The 24,164-nt window shown below is 27.3% G+C and overlaps 2 protein-coding genes across 2 annotated transcripts; both read left to right on the forward strand.

Annotated features, from left to right (window-relative positions):
- Positions 1-1,171: 1,171 nt before the first annotated feature.
- Positions 1,172-18,886, forward strand: LOC124937526. Its single transcript, XM_047477799.1, has 5 exons — positions 1,172-1,197; positions 10,780-10,835; positions 18,420-18,510; positions 18,596-18,757; positions 18,881-18,886. The coding sequence occupies exons 2-5, from the start codon at positions 10,783-10,785 to the stop codon at positions 18,884-18,886; spliced, it is 312 nt and encodes a 103-aa protein (XP_047333755.1). The 5' UTR covers positions 1,172-1,197; positions 10,780-10,782.
- LOC124922422 (RHOMBOID-like protein 9, chloroplastic) lies at positions 5,344-7,537 on the forward strand. The gene is made up of 6 exons (XM_047463152.1): positions 5,344-5,649; positions 6,083-6,222; positions 6,318-6,486; positions 6,651-6,821; positions 6,910-7,064; positions 7,304-7,537. Exons 2-6 carry the CDS (start codon positions 6,083-6,085, stop codon positions 7,506-7,508), a joined length of 840 nt encoding a protein of 279 aa, XP_047319108.1. The 5' UTR covers positions 5,344-5,649; the 3' UTR covers positions 7,509-7,537.
- Positions 18,887-24,164: the final 5,278 nt, after the last annotated feature.

The following is a 24,164-nucleotide window of genomic DNA, read 5'->3' on the forward strand; positions in this document are numbered from 1 at the left end:
AACATGTAGAACAAAATCAAAATTAACCAAATAGTAAAATGTGAAATCGTTCTAAAATGACCAAAATTAATTAGGAAAGGTCGTCTATTTTCATGATAACCAATTACCTTAATGTTGATTTTCATATTGTTAAAAATTAATTTTAACTAACGTCATTAAAATTTAGTATATATATCTTATTTCGAGACTTGTTTTGATTATAATTTTATCATTTTTTACAATATCTACATATTGTTTATTCAATTTTTCGCTTGTTTAAATTTTTTCATTTTTATTCTTGTTAAATTTACACACATTAATACATAACTCTTTACTACATATAAATAATTTTCCATTAAACAAACTATTTGTTAACTGTTCATTCTCAAGTCTCAGGACGAAATAAGAGATTGGTCCATTCACTCCCAAACAAAGAGTTTGAGTAAAATATTCATCTTATCTAATAAAAGGGACAAGGTTTAGGTTTTAGGTACCCAATATATAAGTTTCATTGAGACCTATGAATTTGTAGTATGGATTTTGAGTTTTTGATGATTATAAGCCCCCATTTGTTAATATATATTTTTTTTTTTGCTTTTATTGAAAAAAAAAAGAAGAGTTGTTATTTTGTTGAATTAGTTGTTAAATAATAAAAAAAATATTTCAAATTCACGGCTTCACGCAAATAAAATGATATATTAACAATATTTAGATGTTTGGTTTTAAGGTTAGAGATGACAATGTTGCATGAGTAACTTGCAATCCTCATTTTATTAGCCTTTCTATTTTTGTTTTTTTTATTATTTTACTAACATGTATATCCAATCTAGTTTTCTTTATATAATACTTACAAAATTAAATTTTCCTACGCTAAAAATATATATTATTAAAAGAAATAAATTAAAAAAATTAAATATATTAGTGTACCATATCTATATTTATTTAGTTTTATTATGGACCAGTAATCGAGAAGGAGATATAAATATTCTTAACACCCATCCCTAGTATATTATAACTATTGTCTGTCTAAGAAAAAACCGACCCAAAATAGAAAATTGCGGGTTCGGATTTCAGAATGATTGTATATTTATCGGGTTTGAGTTAGACCGAGTAAGCGACTTTAAGTCGGGTTCTATTTCATTTTGTGAGCGGAGAGAAATCATTCATAACGAAGAAAGTGAGAGAGAGAAGAGCCGCCGCTACCACATCAGGAGAGAAATCATGGCTGAAATCATGGCTATATGCAGGAAGAAGAAAGCCCAATAAATATATTACTATTTCAGTTTGATCTCGCTCTTTGGAAGCTCTTAGGTTTTTGAGTTAGGGTTTATATGATGAATTCATCTAATCTGCACTATCTATAGATTTGTATTAGATTTATTTCTTTGATTCTCTGTTCCTTTATGGCTGCTATCTTTCTCTCCCATATATAGTGTTTACTTACTGAGATTTGTCTTCAAATTCATTTAGTTGTGAAATCTAAAAGAGGGCAGATTCATCTAGGTCATCTCACTCTCTTCCTTGTAAGCAAATAAGACATTTGATAATGGGTATAGAGAAATATCATTTCTTCAATGCAACTTTCTGTCACTCATTCATGGAGAGAAAAATGAAAGATCCTATTTGCTTTGCTTTAAAAGATGATTATTCGGGGTTAAAAAGATTCATGGTTAGATAGAATGATTTGATTGATAACGAAGAAAAAAGAGCATTAGTAAAGTTTACTAGTCTGGTTATAGTGAAAAATGAAGAACGACGTAGTGATAATATAAAACCATAAAGTTCTTTGAGTTTCATTCTTACTAAAATCGCATCTTTAGAATTCTTAGCATCCTTAGAATTCTTACTAAAAACGCTTCTTTAGAAGTATACAAAATAAAAGCTCAAATATGAAAAGAATAGTGTCATTTCTTAACAAACACCATTATCATTTCTTCAATGCACAAAATGTAACTTTCTATCACTAATTCTTGGAGAGAAAAAAGAAATATCTTATTTGCTTAAAAACATGATTATTCGGGGTTATATGTGTTCGAATTTAGTTGATAATTCGAATGTAGTAAAGTTGACTTTAGACTGGTTAGAGAGAAAAATGAAGAACATCATATATAGAGTAGTATAGAAAGTCATGTAAGGTATTTGATTTTCAGTAGGACGCTTCTTTAGAAGTGCGAGGTCATGATTGGAGACCGTGCTAGGTTTTCAAAAATGATAAAAATAGTATACATAATAAAAACACATTATAGCTCAAACTTGAATTATATGTTTAAATTTTTATAGGATATCTGATTCTTGTAAGTTGTAAGAAACAATATAATCCTTCTAATTTATATTAATAAAAAAAATAAAAAAACTAGATGATATGACTATCTTTTCAAGATTTGAAGCTTTATTTGATTGGATATTTTAGTTTTTTCTTAATTTTTTAAAAACTTTTATTAACTAACTATCTGTCATATTAGTATTATTTTAATTATTAAATTACTTAATTATTCTAATAAAGCTTTTTGAAAAAATTTCATAAAAAATCAAGATCATCTTACCTTGTTTATTGGGATTAGAGTTATTTAAATAATCTTGTTCAAAGTGTAATTATAAAAAAAAATATTTAGTGAAATGTTTAAAAACAATATAGATATAATGAGAAAAAAATATAAGATATTTTAGAATTCTGATTAACAAACAATTTTTTTAAAAAAAGCGTGAATCAAACCAAAGCTTTTGGACCTTGTTTGGATAGTTAAATAACCTTATTTGATTTGGGTTTTGAAAAATTGAAGTATTAAGGAAAAAATACTTACAAAGTATTAAAATTTAATGAATAATAATCAATAAAAAAATATTTTAGTTGATAAAATTGATTTATATAAAGGATAGGTAACCCTCCTCATCAACATACAACAAAGAGCAAAAGAAAGTTTTATACATTTTTCTAGTAATATTTTACCTTGTATTCATGTGACAAGATCAATTAGTACTAACACAATAATTTAAAACTCTTTTTTTATATAAAAAAAAACACAATTAACTTAAGTTATTATTGGTTCTTAAATATGAATTTTATTCATAAACGATGGTAAGAGTCTCAAGATTTGTCATTCAATTTCTCCGACCATAAGAAGTTTAAAGAAGAGAAGAAATGCTGCAATACAAGAGTATATTAAAACAAAGCCAAACAAATGATGTCTAAATTCATAGTAACCATACAAAAGAAACTGTTGTCTAAATTCGGACAAGGAAGAAATGCCATCCTTTTCTCATCTTGTTTGCCTGCAACATGTTTTCATACCCACAAGCATTCATAAGAATAATATTAAAGTAATCTCTGGGTAAATTAACATAACAAACTCACAGCCAATTATTCTCAACATGAAAAAATTCTTTATTATCTTACAACAGTTAAATTAAATTTTCAATCATATTTACATTGATTAGAGAAAGGGAGAAAAATAGATCAGGATATATATGTATGCAATTGAAACCAAACAAACAAGTAGCAGTTATAAATGAAGGAGAACTCAAATGTTATCATTCTACCCAACTTAATGATTCATCTGTGTTCTACTTCTTGATAATTAGTTGAGGCTGTCACTTCAGCATCTCTAGCTGACATGGCTTCCTTGTCATTCTTTTCTCTATCAGTTTATCACATTCTCAACTCTCTATATCTTTAATATAGCTGAAGTACATTAAGTTAGATGATAATACATTTAGTCTATTCGGAAACTTAAATAGTTTCTATCTCTAATTTATTTAGATGTATTGTTAATTTATTTAATGTAACAATGAGACCTAAAATAATAGGATAAATGACAAATATTAAAAACATGGACAGACTTAAACATGTTTCTTAATGATGACCAAAAAGCTGAGAAATTAGTTTGGAAATGGACCTCAATTTTACGAAAAAATAATTTGGATAATTTGTAGTGTTGTGAAAAATATAACAATCTAACAAAATTGATGAAAAGTTTAAACTATGTAAATGTTAATAAAACTTGTTTACTAGTATAAACCTATGTTGAATTGTTTTGAATAACTTTAGATTGATATATGAACAATTAAATAACACATGTAAACAAATTTAATTTGGTTTATTTTGATAAAAATGAAATTTTAATTATAAGATATGCCAATATAGAATATTTTAATTAAATATTGAATGGTAAAAAAACATGTAAAGTATACCTTGACGTAAAACATTAATCTCATCATCAAAACCCTTCAATCTCCAAAATGAGTGGCCTTCGGTGTCTACCAGAATGGGATTTGTCCTATTAGCCTTGCAATGTTGTTTTTCTGAAAAATATTTGAGGAGTCATTTGGTTACATTAACCGAAAAGTAGAAACACAAAAATCTATGTTAAAATAACAAACTTTATGACACCAAGATTTTAGCAAAAAAATAAAAACAATTAGACAAAAGCCACAGGAATTTATATCACCATTTCAAAAACAAAAAAGTTGGCCAGTGAATTGAGCTCCCAAATAAAAGGTTGGCTTGAAAATGAAAATAAAAAAACATTATATCTATATATCGGGGAAACAGGGATATTGCATTCAAAGTTTCATCATTTTGTTATATGCTTAAATATATATATATACATATAATAGAATTTGTTCACTCCAAATGTCCTAACACAATAGTTATTGTGATAAATTATCATATACAAATGATGATTACCTGTGCACAACATTTCTTTTGACTGCAGCATCTCATTGTGAGCTTCGGCTACTTGCATTTTATATTTAGATACTATGTCTTTATGCTCGGAAAGTGGAATGCAATTTTTTGCAGCTTGAGCCATCTGACTCAGCAAGATAGTGGCTGCTGGCTGAGTCAGCAAATTAGCCCTACTTGAGCCGGCTGACTCAGCAAGATAGTTCGCGCCATATTTACACGTGGCAGATATATAATGGGCTAACGATGATAAGAGCTAAGATTGTATTTAAACGGGGTTGGATGCTTAAATCTGCATTATTATTATTATTATTATTATTATGGCCACTTTTCTCTCCTCATAGAATGCCTATACTCTTCTCATCGCCTCTGATCTATCTGGAGCATCTTCATCCTTTTATGGTACATTCTTACAATTTAAAGAACCCCTTTATCATTTTCAGAATAAATATATCAACTTTCAGTTATGTTTTCCTGTCTTTTTATATGAATATTTTACGCTGATCAAGTGTTTGTAAAAATGCCTGAAAGAACATAGAATAGTAGTAGTAATTAATACTGGCTTCCTGCAGTATTTGATTTGATTTGATTTGATTTGATTGGTTTTGTTTATTTTCAGATAATCATGACTAGTTTTCCTATTGCCCACAAATTAATATTCAAGGATCGATTTTCCTGGTCCCTTAGCGAGAGATATAGAGGTTTGTTTCCAGTTTTGAGTGATGATGGAAGGAGATGGTTGGGTTATGCTTCTTGTATTCCCTTTAGAGGGAAAACTAAGAACATCAATTATGAAGAGGAATCAGTACTGTCTAAGTTGAATAAGAAGCAATTAGATTCCCTTGATCATTATTTTGGAAGGCTTCACAATTCCAACAACACTTCTTTGGATTCGTTGATTGAGAGAACAGTGGTTACTGATCCAAGCACAAGTAATCTTCTCAAAGGCAAAAGATTACTAGATGTTTATCTAGGGAAAGTCACTAAAGGTATCAATTTCTATTAACCCCTTCTTGGTTTATCAATTAAGCTAAAAAATCTATGATTTAACAGATTAATATAGTAAGAGCATATGAAAACCACAAATTAAATCACTATAAATGGGTAAAATAGTTGACTTTTCAATGTTAATCCCACATTTTATTAAATTAATTTATATATCAATTAACTCAATAGGATAGCTACCGTACCAAGAGTCTCAGATTTGATTTCCACTAAAAACATTTTAAGCTGATTTAGGATCATGACATAAGAGTCGTGTTAATTTTCTAAAATTAAAAAAGAAACATATATATCAATTATTTAATTAGTTTATTTATGATATATTTTACACTAACTCATTTATTAATTTACATTTAACACTTAATTTTCATTTTATCAAACACTGACACACAAGATTCTTACTGTTTTTCTTCCACTCAGATGTTGAAGCTGGAGAATCTGAAGGGAGATGTAGGAAAAAGTAATGAGTACAAGTTGAAAAGCTATAGAAATCTTAGAAACAACAATTTCGAGAGTGGTTTTCAGTGTTCATATGATGAAGCCTCTGATCTTTATGTGATGTGAGATGTTTATTTATTTCTCTTAGTTGTTCTATATGTGTGCTTGATCACTCACATTATTGTTCTTAATGTTTTCTTGGTAAATTTGAATGCAGAAGTATTTTGACTTCAATAAACATTGCAGTGTTTCTGTTTGAAATAGCAAGTCCAATTCAAAACTCGGATTCAGAACTCTTTTTCACTCTTCCTTCATTATATGGAGCAAAAGTAAACGACTTGATCATGACTGGAGAATGGTGGAGGCTAGTGATACCAATGTTTCTGGTACAAGATTGATGATTGGGTCTGTGTTTCAACAAATTCAAGAACGAATTTACTGATTTATTTTCTTTAAAATGCATTTTTGTTAAATTTTCCTTAGAATGTGTTGAAATTTTCCTTAGAATGTTTGAAATTCCAACTGATAATGGAATATTTGGTTGATGCAGCATTCAGGCATTCTTCACATTGCCCATGGATTTTGGGTGCTTCTCAATTTTGGGCCTCAAGTTTGCAAATTCTATGGTTCATTCACGTTTTTCTTGATATATGTACTTGGAGGAATCTCTGGTAACTTGACTAGTTTTCTTCAAACACCAGAGCCAAGTGTTGGTGGGACGGTAATCCTTTCTTCTACCAATTTTTCTATTTTTCTAAAATATTTTCCTTCCGGTCTCCCATTACAGAAACACAATTTTTCGTCTTCAGGGACCAGTATTTGCAATTATAGGAGCTTGGTTCATCTATCATATCCAAAACAAAGACAACATATTGAAAGATGATTTGGAGATCATGTTTCAGAAAGCAATGATAGCCACCGCCATTGGTTCCATATTGAGCATTTCTGGTCCAATTGATAACTGGTAAGAAACTCAATACAATTCAATTTTCACAACACTTTCACCAATTCTCACATCCTGTATTTAAAGTAGATTAATGTCAATGATGTTGTGTATAAAAATATCATTTTGACAGATCACCATTTCAACTTTTTTTTTTTTTGTAAGAACATAAGATTTTTGTAATACTCAATTCTAGATTTTAACAATTTTAATGTGGATGCTGAATGAACCGTTGAGAACCTATGACAAATTTAATGCAGGACCCATTTAGGAGCAGCTTTTACCGGTATAATCTATGGCTTTTTTATGCTGCAAATGGACCATGCATCGCCAAAAACAAGTCAAAAGGAAGGAATTGCACTCGTTACTCCAGTAGCCAATCCATGGAAATCACTATTGGTATTCTTCATCTTCATTATTGGATTTTTCTCTTTACCATTTGTTGTTGAACCACCCCTTAACTAATAAATATGAAGTATGTTTAAAAGTTTTCTTATAATAGTATTTTGATAGGAACAACAAAATGAAGTTAAAGCTTTTACATTATGATTTTGCATCCTCATATAGTCTAGACTTGGAAAAAGAGATTTTACAGATAATCAGTTGTGTCCCATTCCACTATGGCTAACGTGTGGCGGCCACCACAAGCAATAAGATTAGCTCTCCATTGTCCGTCAGGTTCATTGCTGTCAATGTCTCTAAATGGAGGGATTAAGTTTATTGGGACTTCTGAAACAAGGGCGAATCCAGGATTTTTTTTTCACTGGGCTGAAAATTTTAAAAGTATTACTAGGGGTGGGTCGATACGGTATACCTTAGTGTTTTATCTATACTTTATATATCTTACTTAAAATTTTGGTATGCAAAAAATGTACATTTACCTTACCTTGATTTCGATATACTTTGATTTCGATATACTTTAATTTCGGTATAAAAAAAATTCATACATTTATCTTACCTTAATTTCGGTATACCTTAATTTTTGTATTATATCTTTGATACCTAAAAAACATATTAACTTTAAAAAAATTAATCTCATGCATAAGGTTGAGATGCATATATTGAATAATATTACAGTATAATTATATTTTGATATTATTCAAAAATTATATTTCTATAATTAAATTAATATGAAATGTATTTAATTATTTTCTTATAAGTATTATATATATATATATATATTAACTTATAAATACTATTTCGGTATTTCGGTATATCTCGATATAACAAAATCTTAAAAATCTCATACCTTTATCGTACTAATAAATTCGACATGGTATCATACCTTACCTTTTTTTCGGTATACCTTAAAATTTGATATTTTCGATATATTGCGGTACGGTATTTTCGATATACCTTTAATATTGATAATTTTTCCCTCCCCTATGTATTACACTAATATGAGTAATAAGTAACTTATTAATTAAACAGTTCCAAAAATACCTTCACTAAAATAAAATAAATACACGAAACCTAATAAAATATAAAAATACTCGATTTAAAAATATATATATATTAAAACAAAATGAGAAGTTAAATTAATTAAGTTTTAAATAATAAAAAACTAAATATATAAATAAATAAATAAAATATACAAGTCTAATTAATTAATTTCAGACTAATTTTTGTGTGAATGTAAATGTAAACAAAAAATATAAATAAGAATAAAAATACAAAATTAAAAACTAAATATATAAATAAATAAATAAAAATATACATGTCTAATTAATGAATTTCAGCCTAATTTTTGTGTGAATGTAGATAAAAAGTAAACAAAAAATATAAATAAGAATAAAAATACAAAATTGTGGTAAATGAATAAACACTCAAAATTAGAATTATAAAATATTAATGCATATAAATCATTTTAGAAGAATAAATAATATATCAATTTATTAATTTAAATACTGAACCAAATCAACTTAACTTTTCTTGTTTATTAATATTAATTTATATTTTTTTTATAAATTTTTGAAATAGTTTAAAATTAAATAATATAAAAAACTATTTTAACCTTATATTTATATAAATTATTATTTTAATCTTTATATTTTACCCTTTTTAAATTATTTCTATTATTAATTTTATTCAAATTAATAAAAATAAAAATATTGATTTTGTGTAATAATTATTTTAATAAAATCATCCTTGCTTGAAATTATAATAGAATTAAAAAAAAAATGAGGCCAGGGTTTGATCACCTGACCTCATGTATAACAATTAGCTGAAAAGCCAATTAGACAAGGATGTGTAAGTTAAATATATATGAAAGATTTTAAAATATTTAGACTGGGCTACAGCGTTGTTCTAAAGGATGGCCTGTAGTTTCTATTCTCCCATATCCTAGTCGACCATGATCACCTCGTCCAAACTGTTGATAAAACAATACAAGATGGTCATATATCTTTGGAATAGAAGGTCCCTGCAGGTGAATGACCCCGCCCCTACATCCTGGTCTTGTGTGCCTTCATTTATATATTTAGTCAGATATGATGAAATATTTTTATCTCTGTACTATTTTAATACTAGGAGTGGATTCCACCCTTAATACTAGGAGTGAAATCTACTCTTAATACTAGAATTAACATGTAGAACAAAATTAAAATTAACCAAAGAGTAAAATGTGAAATCGTTCTAAAATGACCCAAATTAATTAGTAAAGGTCGTCTATTTTCATGATAACCAATTACCTTGATATTGATTTTCATATTGTTAAAAATTAATTTTAACTAACGTCAATAAAATTTAGTATATATATCACATCAGAATTCGAGACTTGTTTTAATAATAATTTTATCATTTTTTTACAATATCTACATATTGTTTATTCAATTTTTCGCTTGTTTAAATTTGTTCATTTTTATTCTTGTTAAATTTACACACATTAATAAATAACTCTTTACTACATATAAACAATTTTCCATTAAACAAACTATTTGTTAACTGTTCATTCTCAAGTCTCAGGAAGAAATAAGAGATTGATCCATTTACTCCCAAACAAAGAGCTTGAGTAAAATATCCACCTTATCTAATAAAAGGGACAAGGTTTAGGTTTTAGGTACCCAATATATAAGTTTCATTGTGACCTATAAATTTGTATTATGAATTTTGAGTTTTTGATGATTATAAGCCCCATTTGTTAATATATTTTTTTTGCTTTTATTGAAAAAAAAAAAAGAAGAGTTGTTATTTTGTTGAATTAGTTGTTAAATAATAAAAAAAATATTTCAAATTCACGGCTTCACGCAAATAAAATGATATACTAACAATATTTAGATGTTTGGTTTTAAGGTTAGAGATGACAATGTTGCATGGGTAAACTTGCAATCGTCATTTTATTAGCCTTTCTATTTTTTTTTTTTTATTATTTTACTAACATGTTCCAATCTAGTTTTCTTTATATAATACTTACAAAATTATATTTTCCTATGCTAAAAATATATATTATTAAAAGAAATAAATTTAAAAAATTAAATATATTATGGATCAGTAATGGAGAAGGAGATATAAATATTCTTAACACCCATACCTAGTATATGATAACTATTGTTGTCTAAGGAAAAACCGACCCAAAATAGAAAATTGCGGGTTCGGATTTCAGAATGATTGTATATTTATCGGGTTTGAGTTAGACCGCGACTTTAAGTCGGGTTCTATTTCATTTTGTGAGCGGAGCAAGAAAGTGAGAGAGAGAAGAGTCGCCGCTACCCACATCAGGAGAGAAATCATGGCTGAAATCATGGCTATATGCAGGAAGATAGAGAAATCACGTGAAGAAGAAAGCCGAATAAGGTATGTGTTGACATCATTCATAAATATATTACTATTTCAGTTTGATCTAGCTCTTCGGAAGCTCTTAGGTTTTTGAGTTAGGGTTTATATGATGAATTCATCTAATCTGCACTATCTATAGATTTGTATTAGATTTATTTCTTTGATTCTCTGTTCCTTTATGGCTGCAATCTTTCTCTCCCATCTTTTCCTGCTCAGTGAACGTCATTAGTATATATAGTGTTTACTTACTGAGATTTGTCTTCAAATTCATTTAGTTGTGAAATCTAAAAGAGGGCAGATTCATCCAGGTCATCTCACTCTCTTCCTTGTAAGCAAATAAGACATTTGATAATGGGTATAGAGAAATATCATTTCTTCAATGCAACTTTCTGTCACTCATTCATGGAGAGAAAAATGAAAGATCCTATTTGCTTTGCTTAAAAAGATGATTATTCGGGGTTATTTGTGTTCAAATTTAGTTAGATAGAATGATTTGATTGATAACGAAGAAAAAAGAGCATTAGTAAAGTTGACTAGTCTGGCTATAGTGAAAAATGAAGAACAACATAGTGATAATATAAAACCATAAAGTTGTTCGATTCTTACTAAAATCGCATCTTTAGAATTCTTAGCATCCTTAGAGTTCTTACTAAAAACGCTTTTTTAGAAGTATACAAAATAAAAGCTCAAATATGAAAAGAATAGTGTCATTTCTTAACAAACACCATTATCATTTCTTCAATGCACAAAATGTAACTTTCTATCACTCATTCTTGGAGAGAAAAAAGAAATATCTTATTTGCTTAAAAACATGATTATTCGGGGTTATATGTGTTCGAATTTAGTTGATAATTCGAATGTAGTAAAGTTGGCTTTAGACTGGTTATAGAGAAAAATGAAGAACATCATATATAGTAGTATAGAAATTCATGATAGGTATTTGATTTTCAGTAGGACGCTTCTTTAGAAGTGTGAGGTCATGATCGGAGACTGGGCTAGGTTTTCAAAAATGATAAAAATAGTATACATAATAAAAACACATTATAGCTCAAACTTGAATTATAGGTTTAAATTTTTATAGGATATCTGATTCTTGTAAGTTGTAAGAAACAATATAATCCTTCTAATTTATATTAATAAAAAAAATGAAAGACTAAATGATATGACTATCTTTTCAAGATTTGAAGCTTTTAGTTTTTTCTTAGTTTTTTTAAAGCTTTTTTTTTAACTAACTCTCTATCATATTAGTATTATTTTAATTATTAAATTACTTAATTATTCTAATAAAGCTTTTTGAAAAAATTTCATAAAAAATCAAGATCATCTTACCTTGTTTATTGGGATTAGAGTTATTTAAATAATCTTGTTCAAAGTGTAATTATAAAAAAAATATTTAGTGAAATGTGTAAAAACAATATAGATATAATGAAAAAAATATAAGAAATTTTAGATTCCTGATTAACCAACAATTTTTGTAAAAAAAAGGCGTGAACTCAAACCAAAGCTTTTGGACCTTGTTTGGATAGTTAAATAACCTTATTTGATTTGGGTTTTGAAAAATTGAATTATTAAGGAAAAAATACTTACAAAGTATTAAAATTTAATGAATAATAATCAATAAAATAAATATTTTAGTTGATAAATTGATTTATATAAAGGATAGGTAACCCTCCTCATCAACATACAACAAAGAGCAAAAGAAAGTTTTATACATTTTTCTAGTAATATTTTACCTTGTATTCATGTGACAAGATCAATTAGTACTAACACAATAATTTAAAGCTCTTTTTTTATATAAAAAAAAAACACAATTAACTTAAGTTATTATTGGTTCTTAAATATGAATTTTATTCATAAACGATGGTAAGAGTCTCAAGATTTGTCATTCAATTTCTCCGACCATAAGAAGTTTAAAGAAGAGAAGAAATGCTGCAATACAAGAGTATATTAAAACAAAGCCAAACAAATGATGTCTAAATTCATAGTAACCATACAAAAGAAACTGTTGTCTAAATTCGGACAAGGAAGAAATGCCATCCTTTTCTCATCTTGTTTGCCTGCAACATGTTTTCATACCCACAAGCATTCATAAGAATAATATTAAAGTAATCTCTGGGTAAATTAACATAACAAACTCACAGCCAATTATTCTCAACATGAAAAAATTCTTTATTATCTTACAACAGTTAAATTAAATTTTCAATCATATTTACATTGATTAGAGAAAGGGAGAAAAATAGATCAGGATATATATGTATGCAATTGAAACCAAACAAACAAGTAGCAGTTATAAATGAAGGAGAACTCAAATGTTATCATTCTACCCAACTTAATGATTCATCTGTGTTCTACTTCTTGATAATTAGTTGAGGCTGTCACTTCAGCATCTCTAGCTGACATGGCTTCCTTGTCATTCTTTTCTCTATCAGTTTATCACATTCTCAACTCTCTATATCTTTAATATAGCTGAAGTACATTAAGTTAGATGATAATACATTTAGTCTATTCGGAAACTTAAATAGTTTCTATCTCTAATTTATTTAGATGTATTGTTAATTTATTTAATGTAACAATGAGACCTAAAATAATAGGATAAATGACAAATATTAAAAACATGGACAGACTTAAACATGTTTCTTAATGATGACCAAAAAGCTGAGAAATTAGTTTGGAAATGGACCTCAATTTTACGAAAAACATAATTTGGATAATTTGTAGTGTTGTGAAAAATATAACAATCTAACAAAATTGATGAAAAGTTTAAACTATGTAAATGTTAATAAAACTTGTTTACTAGTATAAACCTATGTTGAATTGTTTTGAATAACTTTAGATTGATATATGAACCATTAAATAACACATGTAAACAAATTTAATTTGGTTCATTTTGATAAAAATGAAACTTTAATTATAAGATATGCCAATATAGAATATTTATACTACTTTGGTGCATTTACATGTAAGATAAATATTTCTTAATCTCTTCCTGCTGCTTTTCATATGTGAACCATTTTTCACTAGACTCAAATTCATTTTGGAGACTTACATCTACATATAAGTATGATAGAGACAATCATGACTAAGCTCAGAATTGAACCATTATATAATTGAGTGGTAAAGAAACATGTAAAGTATACATTGACATAAAACATTAATCTCATCATCAAAACCCTTCAATCTCCAAAATGAGTGGCATTCGGTGTCTAACAGAATGGAATTTGTCTTAAAAGCTTTGCAATGTTGTTTTTCTGAAAAATGTTTGAGGAGTCATTTGGTTACATTAACAGACAAGTAGAAACACAAAAATCTATGTTAAAATAACAAACTTTATGACACCAAGATTTTAGCAAAAAAAATAAAAACAATTAGACAAAAGCCACAGGAATTTATATCACCATTTCAAGAACAAAAAAGTTGGCCAGTGAATTGAGCTCCCAAATAAAAGGTTGGCTTGAAAATGAAAATAAAAAACATTATATCTATATATTGGGGAAACGGTGATATTGCATTCAAAGTTTCATAATTTTGTTATATGCTTAACAAATATATATACATATAATTTGAACTTGTTCACTCCAAATGGCCTAATACAATAGGTATTGTGATAAATTATCATATACAAATAATGATTACCTGTGCACAACATTTTTTTGACTGCAGCATCTCATTATGAGCTTCGGCTATTTGCATCTTATATTTAGATACTATGTCTTTATGCTCGGAAAGTGGAATGAAATTTTTGCAGCCTGAGCCATCTCGTCCTTCATCTGCTGTTTGAATTGATTCTCCTATACACAACACTAATGGTGAGCCCACAAGTTTAATGCAAAACTGCAAACATATTTTAGAGGTAACCATAATTAAATACTACCTTATTCTTAGCAACAACTAATTTTTCTTTAATATCCTTCACTTTCTCAACATTTTTTTAACTTTTGTTACCTATATATGTCCTTGCCTTGCTGCGAAAAAAAATGATGTTATATTGAGAGAATGTCCAAAAAATAGAATATTTGATGTGAAAATGTTATAAAAGTGCATAATAATTGTATTTCACCTGGTGCAAAGAACTTCATCACATACAAAGTTCAAAAGTTTAAATCTTTCATTTGAGTTTAGTCTATCGTAACTATCGGCTCCTCCATCAAACTAATCTAACTTTAGTTGTTTACATAGATAATTTGATTCGAAAAGATATTTGTGGAGTGCACGAAGCCATGAATTTTCATGGCTTATAGAATTGCTTATCACGGTAGACAATATAGAATTACAAACAATTCATAATATAGAGGATTTTAATCCAAAAAGAAAATTTTACATAGATACTTACCTTTCTCCCGAATTTGATTGCAGTAATGATAGTAACTGAACAAAAAAATTTACAATCAGAGAAAATTTCCCTTGACGCCCACGCCCCCAACGAATCATGTCTCTGAGAATGAACTGCGACTCATCTTTCTTGAGTCCAATAATCTGCAAAGGAGAGTAATAAACAACAATTTTTTTAATGTAAAATTAATATGATTTTTTTATAAAACTCTATGGGATATGTTGTGGTAGCTTAGTCTAGAAAAAATACCCTAGTCATAAAAAAATTTAAGATTTTATGAAAAGTTTATAGCTATGAATAGGAATATTTATGATATTCATTTTTTCCAAAAACAATTTGATATTCATTCTAAATATATGATGAACATTTAACAGCTCTTAAACATTCTCCGCTCAACATTTATTACTCATAGCCTTGGAGAGTAAATCTTGATTTGCAGAATTTCGACACAATAAAGAAGACACACAAAAAAAACTAATCAAATGAAAGAAGTAATTTCTCATAAATATAAAAAATTGAAGTTAAGTTATCTCTCCAAAAGTACTACAGAATTCTAAGAATTGTAATGCGGGACCGATTTCTTCTGGTTGCAGTTCAATCGATAATACAGTTTTTATTTCTGATCCTACAGGAAGTGGAATTTCAGCATCAACTTTTAATTCCATTTTTCTCCGAATATTTTTCATCTTCCTACCTTTTTGGTCATCAAGATCGATAACAATATCTTCACTTACAATGTTCGTGCCATGTTTTTTTTGTATGGAAATGGATTTTCCTGGAATACAATGTGAACTCAACACAACATTTCAGAAAGAATATATAGTTGCAATAAAAGTAGAAATAATACGTTTTTGTAAGGTCAACTTTTATATAATAGAGGGAGAAAAAACATGAACACGAAAAATTACCTTTCCTGACTAATAATCGGAACCTCGGGCTAGAAGCATCTCCGAAACAGAAGAAAAACCAATTGACTTAGCGGTGTGCACGAGTATACCAGTAGGTTTGTGCCCCATTTTCTTCCTGCCCAGGGCATGTTTATAGATTAACACCAAAATGCATAAAGCTCATATAGAGAAAAATTAGTATGACGAGATTTTACATGCAAAACCTGTAATTACATTTGTCTTTGTACTTAGGACAAAATCAATCCTCTACAACCGACACCTCTTCTGCTTTCTCGCCATACTTGGAATCAAATATAAGTAACCAATTTCAACTCAAATAAAATCATCTTGGCTCAACAAAAGATATACAAGTTGCTTTACAAAAGCACATCATATGATCCAAAACTATTCAACAAACACTTATGACAGTACTGGATTGTGCATTGTTTATCTTTTTTCATATTCTTGCAATGTGCCATAATATCCATTGTCTTTTGTCGGTACTGCAAGGAAAATATGGTTGGTGAAAACCATACAGCATGGAATCCATAAATAAAAAAATTCTCAAGACAGAGAAAAAAATATCCATTGTCTGGAGAATTTTTTTATTTATGAATTCCATGTTGTATGGTTTTCACTAACCATGTTTTTTTTGTAGTGCCGACAAAAGACCATGGATATTATGGCACATTGCAAAAATATGAAAAAAGATAAACAATGCATGATCCAGTACTGCCACAAGTGTTTGTTGAATAGGTTTGGATCATATGATGTGTTTTTATAAAGCAAATTGAATATCTTTTGTTGAGCAAGATCATTTTATTTAAGTTGAAAATAGTTACTTCTATTAGATTCCAGATATGGCGAGAAAGCAGAAAAGGTGTCGGTTGTAGAGGATTGGTTTTGTCCTAAGTGCAGAGGCAATTGTAACTGCAACTTTTGCATGTAAGATCTCGTCATACTAATTTTTCTCTATATGAACTTTAGGCTTTTTGGTGTTAATCAATAAACATGCCCTAGACAGGAAGAAAAGGGGGCACAAACCTACTGGTATACTCGTGCACACCGCTAAGTCAATTGGTTTTTCTTCTGTTTCGGAGATGCTTCTAGTTAGAGGTTCTGATTATCAGTCAGGAAAAGTAAATTTTAGGGTTCACGTTTTTTCTCCCTCTATTATATAAAAGTTGGCCATACAAAAAACATAATATTTCTTTTTTTTATTGCAACTTTATTCTTTCTAAAATGTTTTATTGGGATCACATTATATTATAGGAACTTCCACTTTCCATACAAGAGAAACAGGAAAAGAATATTGTAAGTGAAGATTTGGGTTTGAAGGCGAAAAAGGATGTTGCCCAAGAGAAAAATATTCGTAGGAAAACTAAAAAAAGTAAAAGTTGAAAAAGATTCAACTAGCTCAATAAGTAAATTTATTGATCCTGAAATTCCACTCCTGAAGGATCAAATTTGAAAATTGTTAAATCAATTGAACTATAAACCGAAGATGTGGGTCATGCATTGCAATTCTTAGAGCAAAGCTTTTTAGTGTTTATTCTTCATTGTGTCAAAATTCTGCAAATCAAGAGTTACCTTTTATGGTTAGGAGAAATATATGTTGAGTAGAAAGTATTTAGGAGTTATTAAATGTTTAAAATGAATATCAATTTATTTTTGAGAAAAAATGAATACAGTAGATATTTATGTCCATAGCTATAAACTTTTCATATAATCCTATATTCTTTTTTATAATCAGGATAATTTTCCTAGAGGAAACTATCACATCATAACCCATATAATTTTATAAAAAAAATATATATTAATTTTATCTTACAAGAATTATTGTTTATTATACTCTCCTTCTTAGATTATTGAACTAAAAAAAGATGAGTCTCAGTACATTCTCAGAGACATGGTTCGCATTTTCAGAGACATGGTTAGTGGGGGGCGTGGGCGTGAAGGGAAATTTTCTCCAGTTGCAAAGTTTCATGTTCAGTTATTATCACTGATACAATCACATTCTGGATAAGGAGAAATATTAATGTGAAATTTTCTTTTTAGATCAAAATCCTCTATATTATGAATTGTTTGTAATTCTTGTTGCAGGTCTCTTGTGATAAGCCACTAAAATTCATGGCTTCGTGTACATAAATATTTATGTGAATCAAAATATATATCTGAACAACTAAAATTAGATCAATTTGATGGAAGATCTGAGAGTTATGATAGTCTCAACTCAACAAAAAAACTTAAACTTGTAAACTTTGTCCGTGATGAAGTTCTTTGCACCAAGTGAGTTAAAACCATTACATTTTTATAACATTTTCACAGCAAAGATTTTAACTTTTTTGATATTCTCTCAAATTTAATATCATATTTCTTTTACAGGAAGGCAAGAACTTATATAAATGAGCAGAAGTTGAAAAATTCAAAGAAGGTGGAAGAAATTAAACAAAATGTGGTTGTTGCTAAGTTTAAGGTAATAGGTAAACTGTGGTTACCTCTAAAATAGGCATGCAGTTTTGCATTAAACTTGTGTGTTCACCATTAATTTTTGTGTATAGGAGAAACAACTGAAACAACAGATGAAGTACAAGTTGGCTCAAGCTAACAATTCAAAAAATAACATTCCACTTTCCAAGCATGAAGTCATAGTATCAAAATATAAGATGCAGGTAGCCGAAGCTCATGATGAAATGCTGCAGTCAAAAAGATGTTGTGCACGGGTAATAATCATTTGTATACGATAATTAATCATAATGTGTTAGAACATTTAGAGTGAACAAATTCTAAGCATATAGCAAAAGGATAACTTTGAATGCAATATTCCTGTTTTCCCAATATGATAGATATAGATAGAATGTTTTTTATTTTCATTTTCGAGCCAACTTTTTAACTGGCCAACTTTTTTGTTCTTGAAATGGTGATACAAATTCCATTGGCTTTTATCTAATTGTTTTTTACTTTTTTTTTTTCTAAAATCTCGGTGTCATAAATTCGTTATTTTAACATGGATTTTTGTCTTTCTATTTGTCTGTTAATGTAACCAAATGACTCATCAAACTTTTTTCAGAAAAACAACACTGTAAGGCTAGTAGGACCAAGCCCATTCTGGTAGACAAGGAATGCCACTCATTTTTGAGATTGAAGGGTTTTGATGATGAGTTTAATGTTTTACGTCAAGGTATACTTTACATTTTTCTTTACCACTCAATTACATAATAGTTCAATTTTGAGCTTAATTATGATTGTCTCTATTCTACTCTACTTATATATAGATGTAAGTCTCCAACATGAATCTGAGTTAAGTGAAAAATGGTTCACATATGAAGAGCAACAAGAAGAGATTGAGAAATACTTATCTTTAAGGTAAATGCACCAAAATAGGATAAATATTCTATATTAGCATATCTTATAATTATAATTTTATTTTTATCAAAATGAACCAAATTAAATTTTTTTGTATATGTTATTTAATTGTTCATATATCAATATAAAGTTATTCAAAACAATTCAACATATGTTAATACTAGTAAAAAACTTTTATTAACATTTACTTAGTTTAAATTTTTCATCCATTTTTGTCAGATTGTTATATTTTTTCACTAACACTACAAATTCTCCAAATTAGTTTTTAGTAAAATTGAGATCCATTTCCAAACTAATTTCTCAGTTTTAAGTTTGTCCATGTTTTTATTATTTGTCATTTATCCCATTATTTTTTGTCTCAATTTTACATTTGTAGATGATATCAATACATCTAAATAAATTAGAAATAAAACTACTTTAAGATTCCAAATAGGCTAAATGTATTATCATCCAACTTAAGTCTAGCTGGTATCTATTTAAAAAATTGTTACTTCACTTATATTAAAGATATAAAGAGGTGAGAATGTGATAAACTGACTGATAGAAAAAAGAATGACAAGGAAGTCATGTCAGCTAGAGATGATAAAGTGGCGGCCTCAACTAATTACCAAGAAGCAGAACACAGATGAATCATTTAGTTGGATAGAATGATAACATTTGGGTTCTCCTTCATTTATAGGAGCTATTGTTTGTTTGGTCTGTTTCAACTGCATACATATATATCATGATCTAATTAATGTAAGTATGATTGAAAATTTCATTTAACTGTTGGAGGATATTAATTTACCCAGAGATGACTTTAATATTATTCTTCTGAATGTTTGTGGGTATGAAAACATGTTGTAGGAAACAAGATGAGAAAATGATGGCATTTCTTCCTTGCAGACTGGTTAGGGTAATGTCCGAATTTAGACAACAGTTTTTCTTATATGGTTACTATGAATTTAGACACCATTTGTTTGGCTTTGTTTTAATATACTCTTGTATTGCAGCATTTCTTCTCTTCTTTAAACTTCTTATGATTGGAGAAATTGAATGACAAATCTTGAGACTCTTACCATTGTTTATGAATAAAAGTCATATTTAGGAACCAATGATAACTTTAAGTTATTGTGTTTTTTTTTTTAAAAAAAAAATAGAACTTTAAATTATTGTGTTAGTACTGATTGATCTTGTTACATTGATCTTGTTACATGAATACAAGGTAAAATATTACTGAAAAATGTATATAAGTTTCTTTTGTTCTTTGTTGTATGTTGATGAGGAGAGGGTTACCTATCCTTGATATAAATCAATTTATCCACTAAAATATATTTATTTTATTGATTATTATTCATTAAAAATTTTAATACTTTGTAAGTATTTTTCCTTAATAATTCAATTTTTCAAAACCCAAATCAAATAAGGTTATTTAACCTCTATCCAAACAAGGTCTAAAAGCTTTGGTTTGAGTTCACACTTTTTTTTATAAAATTGTTTGTTAATCAGAATCCTAAAATATCTTATATTTTTTTCAATATATTTATATTGTTTTTAAATTTTTCACTAAATATTTTTTTTATAATTACACTTTGAACAAGATTATTTAAATAACTCTAATCCCAATAAACAAGGTAAGATGATCTTGATTTTTTATGGAATTTTTTCAAAAACCTTTATTAGAATAATTAAGTAATTTAATAATTAAAATAATACTAATATGATAGAGAGTTAGTTAAAAAAAGGCTTTAAAAAAACTAAGAAAAAACTAAAATATCCAATCAAATAAAGCTTCAAATCTTGAAAATATAGTCATAGAATCTAGTCTTTTATTTATTTTCAAAACGAAAATATCAAACTTTCATATATATATTCAACGAATGAAATTATTGAGTAACTTGAGTTTACTAATTCTCGAATGAAATAATATGAGAAAATATGTGACAAAGAGAAAGAATGTTTGTGAATAAGTGAGAGTAATGATGAAGAGGAAAGATTCGGGAGAATACTTGTGAATAAGTGAAAGAAATGATAAAAAAAAATGAGGAATAATTATGAATAAGTAATTAGAGAAATGATACAAAAATAAAAAATATAATTAAAATATATGATAGGATGGTTAGAATATATTATTATTATAATATAATATATTCAATAAATAAATTTATATATACAAGTTATATTATATTTTAACAATAATATAAAATATTCGATGACAGATTAGAGAATTAAAATTTCTAATTTTAAATTTTTGGGGCAATATGATATAATAATGTGGGCCTCATATATAAATATGGAGAGAGTGAATAAAAAATATGTATTTTAGATTTTACGTTTTAATATTTAAAAAATTAAAATATATATATATATATATTATTTAGTATTAGACTTTAAAAAGTTCGAAAAATTCACCGATCAAGTAATATACATACCTCACATGATCATCACTATACATGTCTTGCATGAGAACGTACAACTTTTACACGAGCCTTACTTGAATATCATTGTCCATCCATTATCCATACAAAGGTGGAGCTATGATTTCGAGTCTACTCAGGCTAAAAACATTTTCACAAAACTAATATAACACGATGTTTTTTAAATAGTCCATATATTAAAAAATAGGAATCATTTAAGCATAACGAAATAAAGCATGATATTAGAAAAATAAAAAATACTGAAAAGAAAAAATTAAATATCTTAAACCAAAAAAAAAATGATGACATTTACTATTGACGTTGAGATTTACGATTTTTTAAAATATAATATTAGTAAACCAAATACAACAAAAGTTCGAAGTAGAGTATTTCAAACATATTAGAGATAACATGGAAAACAAAAAACAACATCATTCTAAGGAGAGTACTCCAACCATGAGAACTTTTTAACTAAGATTACTAAAATTGACGTTGTTGCTTTCCAAATTCAGATCTCGAATACTCCGACAACATATATAGATTGATATGACCTCATTTTAATGTAAGTTCGTCTAATTTTATCGTAATAATTTACAAGATATCGCCACATAAAAATACACAATACATGATTTCGTTCAAGAGTAAAAAGATTATCAATTTTGGCTTAAAAAAGATTAAAAAAAAATTCTTTTTCTTTGAATTTAATATTAAAAAAATTATTGAATTTCAAGAACCTGCAAATATATTAAATACTAAAAAAATTATCATCGAAATATCAATAATGTAAAAATGATTCACATATACACAAATTACTATAAAAATAAAATTGTACCAACCAGGTGAGAGAATGAATTCTAATCTCGGTTGTCAGAATACGGTCTTCCATTTTAGTCTTACAAATTATAGAGACCAAATGACTAGTGAGAAAAAAATTAAAATTTCAAATTATGATCGTGACTATTATTGTTAGGGATATATTTTTTTAATTAAGCTGAATAAACTATATATAGTTAAGGATATGTAACTAAATTTAATTATGAATGAATAAGTTAGATACTTTTTAATGAGAAAGTGATAAATTATATATTATTGAGTAGGTTATTTATTTAAAAATTAATAAATTAGAATGTTCTTTAATTATGAATAAATATATTATATAATATATTTGTATTCACTTGTTGAATTTTTTATTTATTTATTTAAGAATTAATAAATTAAATTTATGTTGTTGAAATAGAATAAATATATTATATAATATATTAATTAGCTAGTGGCTTTCAAACTATTATATAAAAATTAATAAATTAGGAAGTTATATAATTATATATTATATAATATATTAGCATTAAGGCCATAGATCCCTCCGGATTAGAACTTATTTAGAACTTATTGTTCATCACAAGTTGGATATGATAGAAATCTTTTTTATATGTACTACAAGTTTTTTTGTTTTTTTTTTATCTATGTACTGCATAACTTTCTATGTTTACGATAATGCACCGACTATCTATGTGGAATCCACCCTTAATACTAAGATATGATTAACATGATAGGACAAAATCAAAATTAACTAAAGAGTAAAGTGTGAAATCATTCTAAAATACCAAAATTAATACGATATTTTTTAAATAGTTCATGATATATTAAAAAATAGGAATCGTTTAAGCACAACGAAACAAAACATGACATTAAAAAAATAAAAATATTGAAGAGAGAAAAATAAATATCTTAAACCAAAGATACAAAAAAAGGATGACATTTACTATTGATGTTGAGATTTACGATTTTTTGAAATTTAATATATTATAGTAAACTAAATACAACAAAAGTTCGAAGGAGAGTATCCAACCATGAGAACTTTTTAAACCAAGAGTATTGAAATCGACGTTGTTGCTTTCCAAATTTAGATCTCGGATACTCCCACGACATAAATAGCTTGATAGGATCTCATTTTAATGTAAGTTTGTCTAATTTCATCATGATAATTTACATGATGTCACCACATAAAAATACACAATCCAGGATCTCGTTCAAGAGTAGTTTCATCAAACTCAACTCTTTGAAATTTAGATTTTTTTAAATAACTTTGAATAACTTTGATTTTTTTTTAAATAACTTTGATTTTTTTTAAATAACTTTGATTTTTTTTTTTGTATTGTGAGAAATTTGTGATTATATAGATCATTCATAGATCTATATGGAAAAACACTATTATATATATTAGTCATTTATAGATCTATATAGAAAAACACTATTATATATATTAATCGGTTCATAGATCTATATAGAAAAATACTTTTAATATATATTGTTCATAGATCTATATAGAAAAATACTTTTAATATATATTGTTCATAGATCTATATAA

This window comes from Impatiens glandulifera, chromosome 1 (assembly GCF_907164915.1).
Source record: "Impatiens glandulifera chromosome 1, dImpGla2.1, whole genome shotgun sequence".
Lineage (NCBI taxonomy): Eukaryota > Viridiplantae > Streptophyta > Magnoliopsida > Ericales > Balsaminaceae > Impatiens > Impatiens glandulifera.

Excerpts from the sequence above, each read along its gene's own strand:
- LOC124922422 (XM_047463152.1), top strand. The coding sequence starts at position 6,083 with ATGTTGAAGCTGGAGAATCTGAAGGGAGATGTAGGAAAAAGTAATGAG. Across the intron at positions 6,223-6,317 it reads GCCTCTGATCTTTATGTGAT|AAGTATTTTGACTTCAATAA; the intron begins GTGAGATGTTTA and ends ATTTGAATGCAG. Across the intron at positions 6,487-6,650 it reads TAGTGATACCAATGTTTCTG|CATTCAGGCATTCTTCACAT; the intron begins GTACAAGATTGA and ends TGGTTGATGCAG.
- LOC124937526 (XM_047477799.1), top strand. The coding sequence starts at position 10,783 with ATGGCTATATGCAGGAAGATAGAGAAATCACGTGAAGAAGAAAGCCGA. Across the intron at positions 10,836-18,419 it reads GAAGAAGAAAGCCGAATAAG|GAAGGCAAGAACTTATATAA; the intron begins GTATGTGTTGAC and ends TTTCTTTTACAG. Across the intron at positions 18,511-18,595 it reads TGGTTGTTGCTAAGTTTAAG|GAGAAACAACTGAAACAACA; the intron begins GTAATAGGTAAA and ends TTTTGTGTATAG.